We start from the raw sequence: 10,458 nt of genomic DNA on the forward strand, positions 1-10,458 counted from the left end.
AAGCGAGTTTTTTGGGCAGTGTAGAGTAGGGCGTGTGTATTTGTCATTTCTCCGATTACAAATGCAGACATGGTTTTATGTTTACGCGGCGCGATGCAATGCAACGCGTAAAAAGACAGTATAAGTCATTATAATCCGTAATTATGTCTCCACTGGATGCAACAAATGCCTTGTTTATAATGGGATTTAATATTTTTGTCTCTTCACTCCGGCCGGGACACGGCATCACAGTATGGTAAGGGGCGTAACATTTCCATCACACGCTTGAGGTATTCGGCCAATCACAACGCACTGGATAGCTGGCCAATCAGAGCACACCTCGCTTTTCAGACCGATGAGCTTTGTAAAAATCGACGCATTTCAGAAAGGCGGGGCATAGAGGAGAAACAATAATGTACAGTATGTGGAAAATAATGTTTTTTTTTAACCTTAAACCGCATAAACACATTTCATTACACCAAATACACAAAATAATGTTATTTTTTAGCAACATCATATGACCCCTTTAATAATTTCCTTCAATATAGCATTTTAATGTTGCATTAAAATATTGAAATATTAAAAAAACATTTTTTTCCACACATCAAAATTGTCTTTATACATGAAAGTAAATGATTACCCTTTCTAAAACGTAGTGGTCCGTGGAATCCAGAATTTTCTGCTTGTCATTCATTTTAAACATGGGTCTAATTTAGGCTGATTAGTGAAACTGCTAACATTTCACAGCACCTATAAGGAGCTGGAAGGCATGCTTTGACCCAGGTTCTGGAAAAGTGGTATCTGTACACAGATTACAAGCAGACACTGAAACAAGCATATTGATCTGAGAGGTTATTTAGGGTCTCATTAAAATGAATATGGACTTATAAAGATATTGAAAGAACAGACAAGTGATCAAAGATCAGCTGAAGCGTTTAATGAAGTAGTTTTGGTTCATTATTCTCTACATGATACAGTACCTCATTACTGTTCTTCTCATGATTCTGTACCTGTTTCCTGTGCAGCTGGCTCTGATGGAGGCTCGGGCTCAGTACCAGAACATGGCTAACATGGAGCTGATAGCTCTGCTGCTTCAGCAGGAAATGGATGTCAAGAAGCAGCGGGCTGAAACTGAGGTGCAGGTGGCGTTATTGGAGAAACGTGAGACCGAACTGAAGAAGATGAAGGTTCAGGTCAGAGACCTGGAGGACTACATTGACAAGCTGCTGGTGCGCATCATGGAACAGACGCCGACCTTGCTGCAGGTACGCACCAGACCAAAATGACTACAGTGACCTGCTCCGTCCCGAGAACACCTCATATTGTTCTAAAGCCATTTGTGATGCTCTGTTAACTTTCAAAACTGCCAGATTCACGTAGACACGATAAAGCTTTGCATGCTTCTTACTGGATTTCCAAATCCACAATCATTGAGGTTTAGCATACTCCTAGTCATGCTATGAGCACAAGGCAGTGGTTAAAAGTAAAAAATAATAATAATAAAAGTATGTATAATTAGATCTTGTTGATCACGTGTAGATGTAAATATTCATAGAATCTACACAAATATGTCGTCTTCATAAATATGCTAATTTCCATAATAGGAAATAAGTTCTGGGATCTTTATGCATTCAAAATGTCAAACAAACTGTCTCTAAATTTATACAAATCCATAAATGCAAGTAAAAAAGCACTGCCTTTATTAATTGACTTCTTTAACCGTTAACACTCATCTTTCCTCATAATTGGACATATTTGGAACAAAATTATAAAATAACACTAAAAACAAAAACTCTGAAACTTCTCAACTAATGTGTCAAACTTCCATATCTCAATCCTGTCCATATTTCAAGAAAATATTGTTTCAGATTTATTGACATGGCATTCACATGGTATTAAAACTAATACATTACACTGTTCGATATGAATCCAGAGATTTCAAAACAGTAATATTTAATACATAATATGTAGTCTAATACACCTTGTGTCAAAGTTGATGTAAAATACTGCTTTAAATAATATTATGTAAATGTAAATAAATATCTTACTTCTTGATAGCTTTAAACGCACCTTAAAGGTAGGGTATGTAATTTTTCAAAAACACTTCAGAAAACTGATTTGGGCCGAATAGCAAAACAAACTTGTAGCCAATCAGCAATAAGGGGCGTGTCTACTCGTGATGTGGAGGAGAGAGCTTTCAGTGCATGGGACGGCGCTCGCGTCCGGCGTAGACACGGTGTAACATTGGTTTTGCTTTGTTTCACAGAACTAATCGTTGCCTGGGTTGCGTACGTATATGTGGGGCGGAGCTATCAAAATAGGGGCAAGACCCTTTTGGGGTAGGGGCGTGTTTGTGTTGGTGATTTCAGATATCAACATTGGCTACCAGAAATCGCTTACCCTGCCTTTAATGCGCATTATGCAAAACCGTTGTGCTTGAGCCAGTCAGCTTTGCCTCATAGAACCGCTGATATTAGTGCATGCTCACTTCCATCAAGCACTCGCACAAAAGCAGAAATTGTCTCTGCAAACATGTAAGCTATGCAATACAACCTGCTAAGCTGTAGCTTGAGTTAATATATGCTACACAAAATATATCCATGAAGCCTTAGCACTGCAGCATACTTAGATGATTGCTAAAGTAGCAAGTTTAGTGATATGCAAATGCCTAAGCTTTCTAAACCACAAAAACGATGGAAGATCTGTTGTTTGTTTTACTGCATTGTAACTTCATCATGTTCAGTGATTTTCTCTGATATTCATTCTGATTGTGTTTTATACCATTGTTTTTGTTCTGTTTTCAAAGATAAAGTTACGTGTGACGTTACGTTTTGTTCATTATACAGTATTCAGTGTTTTCTTGGTTGATGTTTCCTGATTTAGTGAGATTCTGTCACACAAGAACATCAGTTCTATGTCTCAGTATTGGACGTAAAGAAAGTACAGGGTTCCTGTTCATTTTGTTGACTCAAGGCATCAATTATGTTGTGTATCACCAACAATACATTCTGAAAAAAAATATATATATATAAAACGAGTTCGAGTTTCAGCATGTGTTGCAGGAAAGAACCATGTATCACTGTGATTCTAGATCGCTGCTGATTCATTTTGCCTTTTAATCTCCATTTTGCAATGTGCCTCTGGATTTATTTACAACATTCACATTTGTATTTTTTATTTTGTTTTATTTATTGCTAATTATTTCAAACAGCTTCATTTTCAAAGTTATTTGAAAATAAAGTTTTAAAATCATTTGCAGTGTTTTTGTTTGAGTTCTTTACATAAATGACTTGTATAAAGGCCTGTATGGGTTTATGAGATTTGTGCTTCATCTTCATCTAAATCTGAACAGTATGGTGGTTCTCACATCCAGTCACAGTAGTGAAATATTTAATTGCCACTGGGTGGCACTACCGCACTTACAAGAAGTAATACGATTATTTATTGTACTTCACTTGTGCTTGGCCCACTTTGTGAACGTTAGACTAAATTGTAATAGTAACAAAATTTTGTATATTGCATAAAAACAGTCTATTGGTAAAAAGTACATGATGAATTGTACATATATAAAATGTTACAGTCAGCTGATTCATAACAGCAGCAAATTGTGCAGATGGGTTTCATGAAATATTAATGTTGTGGGAATCAAAGCTCAAACTGACAGTGTCTCTGCTTGCATTGTTTGGGCTCAGTGTCGAATGGCAATGACATTTTGCCTGTTTTAACATGAGTATGCCACAGTAATGCAAATTTGATCTTTAACAATTACTATGGGGATAGAGGAAACTGATTTTCATTCTTAGTTAATTGTCTCTGGTGGAACAAACATATTGTCACAAAATATTCCCTAAATTTAGTTATGTCCTGAGTGTAGGCTTGATTGGCACAGTGTTAAAAGCCTATACTGCTTTAAGAGCAACTAAGGGGAAATTTTAATGTTTATTTTAAACCAAACTAACATCACTCAACAACATTTATTTGTCTGATATTGTTATTTTTATGATTCATATATGATACAGCTGATTGAATCATAAAAACAACCACATCTCTTCAATGTGATTATTCAAGATTGGCTATTTTTAAATTATTCAAGAGATAGTATTTTTAACTGCTTGGGTAGATGTTTTCTGCTCCTTCAGTGATCTTTTTTATTACATAATCCTCATATTTAGGACTGGGGGTGGAACACATTTAATATTTTAAGAATCATCCATTGAAAAACAGCTAATCTGAATATTTGTCTGTATACCCCTCACAATATCTGTGGTTATGGCTCTGATATATATATGCACATGGATGATATTTGGAGTTAATTCATCCGTTCTGAATGATTCATTATTTTTATAGCCTATAGGTATTTTGTATTACATACGTCTAAATCTCATGAATGGTTAAAATTATTTAACATTACATTAATTTATGATTTCAACCATTCAAGACTTGTATAAAGGTTTTAACAAAAGGATATTTCAGAATCATTCGTTTATTTTTTTATGGATATGTATTTCTATGGTTAAAAGGTCTATTTTGTGTAAACCATCGTAATTCTTTAGATGTAAATTATTTTGCTCAACTTCAAAGTTGTTAGATTTAAAAAAAAAATAACATTTTGATGAATGTCTATCTTTCAGACTTTTGTAATTGCAATGGGTGTGGATGGAATGCGCTCTATCTGCTTTGTATTTGAGTTCATCAGGAAACTACACTTCCCATGAACCCCTGCGAGCTATTGCTTCACTAGTTTCGTGCCCGAGTTGACTATTCTTACAAATTCCGTCTGATGGACCTTTTTATTATTTAACTTCACTCCAGCGCTGCTGAGATGGCGGAATCTGCGTATTGTCCGGTGTTTCAGCTGGGAAAACCGCGTTACGAGCAGGTAAAGAGTTTGCCGCGATGTTAAAGTGCATCTTTGTCTGGGCATCTTTGATGGGCGTTGATAAACAACATATGTGTGTTGATACCGTTGCTTTGCTCCAGCACTGTACTGCGAAAGTCACCAATTTCTCACCCTTTTTTTGCGTTGTATGTTTTGCTCGTTGCTTCATCGCAATTTAACTGGCCGATGCAATTGTTCGTGATCAGCGTAACAGAGGTTTTGGTAGCACCGTTATATTAGAAACCCCATAAAACATTAAATGCATGCACAGCAGCTTTTCTTTTTATAAGTAAACAGCAGGAAATGAGTAGGGCAGGATTTTTTTTTTTTTAAGCCGTTGAATACAATTTCACTGGTCACTTTTATGTTTGCATTGCGTGGGAGTGATTTCGCGGGACACTGTCAAAGTTAATCATATTTTCTGAAAAGCTGGAAAAACAAATGTGGTTATACACAGGATGAACTCGGGTATTCAAGTTTTGCATTTTTAAATAGGGCCGCTTTTGCTGAACGAATGCAAATAATTGTCTCATCAATTGTGTTATCTGTGAGATCTCTCGCGCTCGTGCCGGTCAAATGAATGACCATCTATTTAAGTCCTGTTGCCTCCACGGAAACACCGCGGTCATCCTAATGAACCCGTTCAGACCTGAATTGTGTTCCAATATATTTATACTGTGAATTCAGTCATGGATGATAATCAGTCAAAAAATTGTTAATGGTAATGTTTCAATAGGTAGTTCTGATGTCCATATTGGTTCTGAACAACACTGGATAATCATGCTGGATCTGATTTAAAAATATCAAGAACACTTTAAAAAATGTGAATACAGAAGTATAGTAGATTCAGGTATTTTTAATATATGTACATTAATGATAACATGAATTCAGTAACAATTTGGAATTGATTTTCTGAATACCTAAATGTTCTAAAAAATATATATATTTTATTTATTATAATGTTGTAAACACATAAAACGGTGTAAATTTGTGGTTGATTGTGACTGTAATCATGTGTCAGTTTTGCAGTCGTATTCCGTACACCTGTTTTGCTTTTATTGAAGCATACTGTCAATTACAATGTACATTTAAATTAAAAAAAATGTTCAGCAAAATATTATTACTGCAGTACTTCATTTGAAAATAACCTTACATTAACATTGTCTTAGAAGGCAGAATGGCGAGGAATAATCTGCCTTCCCTTTGTTAGTCTGCTCGTATATACGTACCGTATATTGTCTCTGTCTGAATGCATCCAAATGAAATACTTCGCTCAGTGTTCTTTTTGATGCAGTCATGAGTTTCATCTGATTATTATGCCATATGCTGCCCAAATAAGTCTGCTTTGGGTCCACAGGGAATACAACCAAACAAAAGATCACTGCCCCGCTGACAAGCTGGTCCAAGATATTTCTGAAAATATATGTGCTAATATACTGTCTTTTGCCTGTGGTCTGTCCCTGTCTTTATCATCATTCTCTGTTGAGGCTGAATCAAAATCGAATTGGTGTTATGGCAAAATCCAGCACAAGTGCACTTGACAAATGCAGACAGTTGTCTTTTTTATTGCTGCTGTTTTTAGGTGAAATCAATGCATCTGAAGGGTATGGGTGTATGTTTTCTTCCTGCTCCATCTCTGCTAACTGTGTTGCATATTCTCTGGGGAGCAGAAACACATGCATAATTAACAAGTCTTCTCCAGCAGACATGTGCTCACATGGCTCTCTGCAACAGCTTTGAAGCAAGTGTCTGTAGCCTAGAAATAGGATTATTAGCCGAGCAAAGTCAGATTTTCTTGCTCTCTTCACCATATATTGTAAGGTCAAATGAATTTCAGCTTTTGTATGCCTTGCCCCTGGATAAATCATTTAGATGCAGTTGATTGAAGCTGCTTTTTTACACTGTGTTCTTTGCCAAAGAAACCCTTGGCATGCTCAACCATCGGACCTCTGAAAAAGTTGGCTCTCAGAAAACCGCTTGCATTGCTGCCTGGGGTTCAGAGACAGTGGGAATGTTGATGCAGGCAGTCCTCGCTCGTTTGAGCACATTCTGCACAACCTGTCAGTGCGTTGTCATTGCAGCCCTAACATATTTCAATCTAACTCTAAACTAAATTTAGAACAGCTCTTGACAGTTTAAGGCAGTGGTCACCAACCTTTTTAGGCCCAAGATCCCTGACCTCGGCCTTTATGAAAGACAAGATCTACCTATTGAAGAATTGATAGAAAAAGACATCCCAGATTGTACTTCAAATTTGAGGCCTTTTACTTAGTATTTTAATGAGTGATGCGCTGATCATAGCTGATTCAGAATTCAGATTTTCTTGTCTTTTTTTTTTTATTTTTTTTTTTAACTAGCAAACTGGATTCTGATACTATCTACCAGTCGATCGCGATCGACGGGTTGGCGACCACTGGTTTAAGGTATAAGACAGCAAGTTTGGTTTGTGTTGTGAGGAGGTTGTCCTGTTTGCATCTTAGGTTCTGGCTAAGAATGTAAGTTTGTGGAACTGAAGGAATGTTTTTCTTCCTCAGAGCACATTTCTTGGCAGGTTGAGACATTTCATTGATATCATCGATCCTTCCACTTTGTTTGTGACGGAGGTATGGAAATCTTGTCTGTGTTATGTTATGTTAAATGAATCAGTGAGTTGCATTGCTTCTTACCCTGTAATCTTTCCTTTCTTTTATATACTGTAATTATGTCACGTCTATAAAGAATGTATGCTGATTCTTACCAACTAATTCAAAATTCTGGATGAGTTCTATATTGTATGCTTTCGGATTTCTGTTTTATTCAGAGTCGTTTAAAAGAATGTGTCAAACTCCTGGATGATTTTAAGCAAGGGAATCTTCCTCCAGGAATTACAGAGCACCAGGTGAATCTCGGACATTTTGATGGATACTTATGTAGTATATGTGGTGAAGTGCTTTATATAGTGACTTGTGTTCTGTGTTCAGCTCTGGGAGGCTCAGAAGGTGAAGCAGGTCAGTCTTCTGGTCATTGTTCACTGTCACTTTTAAATGATGGTTGGAATTACAGTCACTGACTCATCTCTTTTCAGGCCATCATTCACCCCGATACCGGTGAAAAAATCTTCATGCCTTTCCGCATGTCAGGTAAGAGCATAGAGAGGGTTAGAAGCATTTAAATAATATAAAATGATCACTGTATACACAAATAGAAATGCATACATGTTATTCAGGATCCTTTCATATATATAAGGATACATTAAACTGATCAAGTGTCCGTAAAGACTTACATTGTTACAAAATATCATATTGTAAATGAATGCAGTTCTTTTGAAGAAGGAATCCTGTAAAAAATGTATCACAGTTTCAGCAAAATATTAAGAAGCACAAATGTTTCTTTCCCAGTGTTAGCAACGAATGAACATATTAGAATGATTTCTGAAGGATCACGTGACACTGAAGACTGAAATAATGGCTGCTGAAAATTCAGCTTTGCCGTCATAAGAATAAATTACATTTTAAAATATTTTGAAACATTTAAAAATCTTACAATATATTTTAAATAAGTTAAAACAAAAAAATTATTTTATATTAAAATAATATTTCATAATTTTACTGTTTTTACAATTTTATCACATTAATTATGTTATTTTATCAAATAAATGCAGCCTTGGTCAGCATAAGAGGCTTCTTTTTAAAACATTGTAATTATATAGAAACTCTATATCTTTTATTTTCTGTTATTTGTTAGTTTAACTGGAATTAAGACTTCTGCAAAATGATATTATAGATGTTATTCTGGATGTGTACACCCCAAAACAGTGATTAGTTATGCATGCAGTTATGTGTGCAGTAGTTTGGTCATGCCATGAAATTAATAATAGAATTGCGCCATGCTAACACAACACTGTAAATATTCAAACAAATGCAACTGAGGTGAGGAGAGCCATAAAGGTTATTTTTACTCCGTTCTGATTCATTTCTGAGTTCTGATTTGTTGTTGCTCTTTCTTTTATCTGGATGCATTTCACAGGCTATGTGCCGTTTGGAACGCCAATCGTAAGTCTTCTGTTTGCTTGTAAAAAAATATCAAAGAGCGAAACAAAGACCACACAGACAGAGCAAATATGAGAGAAGGAAGCCTTGCCAGTCATTATGCATGCAGTGTTGACACATCCAAATCTTCTAAGCTGTTGAAATCTGCATTGTAATAAACCTTTGTTTCTAGAGATAGGTGTAAATGATTAACCAGCGTGTTGCTGTATGCCCAGCTTACTAGATAAATTGTTATCAGAAGTTGATTTTCTTGCAGGTTGTTGGTCTTCTCCTTCCAAACCAGACTTTGGCCTCTACTGTGTTCTGGCAGGTAAAGTGGCTTGTTCCCATCATTTGAGCGCCTCAGTGCCAGGAAGCCTAAACGCTGCTTCGTCAGTATCCCAACAGCCACTGTTTCAGTTAGAAATACGTAATTTGACTAAAGTAGTCCTATTTCATTAGATTTCCTATATATTTGCCTTTTACCAGAAGCTGACTTCATAGAAAATCAAATCAATCATAAATTGACAGAGTAATTCAAGAATAATCAACCAATAATTCAAGTGACTGTCGGGCTAATTGAGAATTTCTCTTCTACAGTGGCTCAACCAGAGTCACAACGCTTGTGTGAACTACGCCAACCGCAATGCCACAAAGGTATGGTCTGAAATGCTCTTTCAATTCAGGTCAAGTTTTTGAGGTTGAACTATTGCATTGCGGCTGCAGATGGTCATTCAGTGAAGCGTTTCCTCTTCTTGATTCCATTTGAATGATCATTGTTGTGTCCTGAGGGCCAGACGTCTGCTCTGCATCTCACAGCGGTTCGCAACCTCAGTGTTTTTTCGATGCACAATGCACAAGTGGTACATTTGCAACACCTGGATGTTGATGATTGTTTTTCCCCCCGATTTGACCTTTAGCCAACACCAACCTCAAAGTTTATTCAGGGATATGTGGGAGCCGTCACCAGCGCTGTTTCTATTGCAGTAAGTCAGTGATAAGCAAGTTTTGTTTGAGATTCATTTTATGTGAGATTTATTATTAAAATGTTTAATGTTTGATATGAAAATAATTTAAAAAAATATTTATTTATGATTATAAAATGTTTAATACCCCTTAGTGTTCTAATATACTACTATAACATCTTAAGTAATGTTTCACTTGTTAGTGTCATTTAAATTCTCCTGTAATATTCTGTCTTACTGTAGGTGGGACTGAATGTACTTGTCGAGAAATCCAGCAAATATAACCCTGCCACCAGGCTGTTGATACAGAGGTTTATCCCTTTCCCTGCTGTAGGTATGTTCTTACACAGACACAGCATTTCGCTGGACTCAGCAGTCCTACACTCTTCTGCATTGCACGAAGCTCCCCCTGCTGTCAGTATGGAAGCATAACACATAAAATACTGTTCATAAGTTTGGGGTCAGTAATATTTTGATTTATTTGATCAGTCATACAGCAAAATAGTAATATTGTGAAATATCATTACAATTTAATTAACAGTTTTCTTTTTAAATTTGTGACCCTGGAGCACAAAACCAGTCTTAAGTCGCTGGGGTATATTTGTAGCAATAGCCAAAAATACATTGT

The 10,458-nt window shown here is 36.2% G+C and overlaps 2 protein-coding genes across 4 annotated transcripts in view; both read left to right on the forward strand.

Moving 5' to 3' along the window:
* LOC107680658 (rab11 family-interacting protein 5-like) overlaps positions 1–2,052 on the forward strand; it is a 16,831-nt gene extending 14,779 nt beyond the window's left edge. For 2 of the 3 annotated variants that reach the window (XM_016476655.1, XM_016476657.1), the window contains one exon: positions 1,005–2,052. In XM_016476655.1, coding sequence (XP_016332141.1) covers positions 1,005–1,265 — 261 coding nt within the window. In that variant the 3' untranslated portion in view covers positions 1,266–2,052. The remainder of the gene's footprint in view (positions 1–1,004) is intronic. The other variant, XM_016476656.1, reaches the window with a different exon arrangement.
* A 2,651-nt stretch (positions 2,053–4,703) lies between these two features.
* Positions 4,704–10,458, forward strand: part of LOC107680572 (sideroflexin-5-like) — an 8,783-nt gene continuing 3,028 nt past the window's right edge. Inside the window, exons 1-10 of the mRNA XM_016476509.1 lie at positions 4,704–4,858; positions 7,393–7,461; positions 7,659–7,736; positions 7,819–7,845; positions 7,923–7,977; positions 8,864–8,889; positions 9,143–9,196; positions 9,466–9,522; positions 9,786–9,851; positions 10,074–10,164. Coding sequence (XP_016331995.1) covers positions 4,802–4,858; positions 7,393–7,461; positions 7,659–7,736; positions 7,819–7,845; positions 7,923–7,977; positions 8,864–8,889; positions 9,143–9,196; positions 9,466–9,522; positions 9,786–9,851; positions 10,074–10,164 — 580 coding nt within the window. The 5' untranslated portion in view covers positions 4,704–4,801. The remainder of the gene's footprint in view (positions 4,859–7,392; positions 7,462–7,658; positions 7,737–7,818; positions 7,846–7,922; positions 7,978–8,863; positions 8,890–9,142; positions 9,197–9,465; positions 9,523–9,785; positions 9,852–10,073; positions 10,165–10,458) is intronic.

The sequence above is a fragment of the Sinocyclocheilus anshuiensis genome, unplaced genomic scaffold, assembly GCF_001515605.1.
Source record: "Sinocyclocheilus anshuiensis isolate Anshui unplaced genomic scaffold, SAMN03320099.WGS_v1.1 scaffold328, whole genome shotgun sequence".
Lineage (NCBI taxonomy): Eukaryota > Metazoa > Chordata > Actinopteri > Cypriniformes > Cyprinidae > Sinocyclocheilus > Sinocyclocheilus anshuiensis.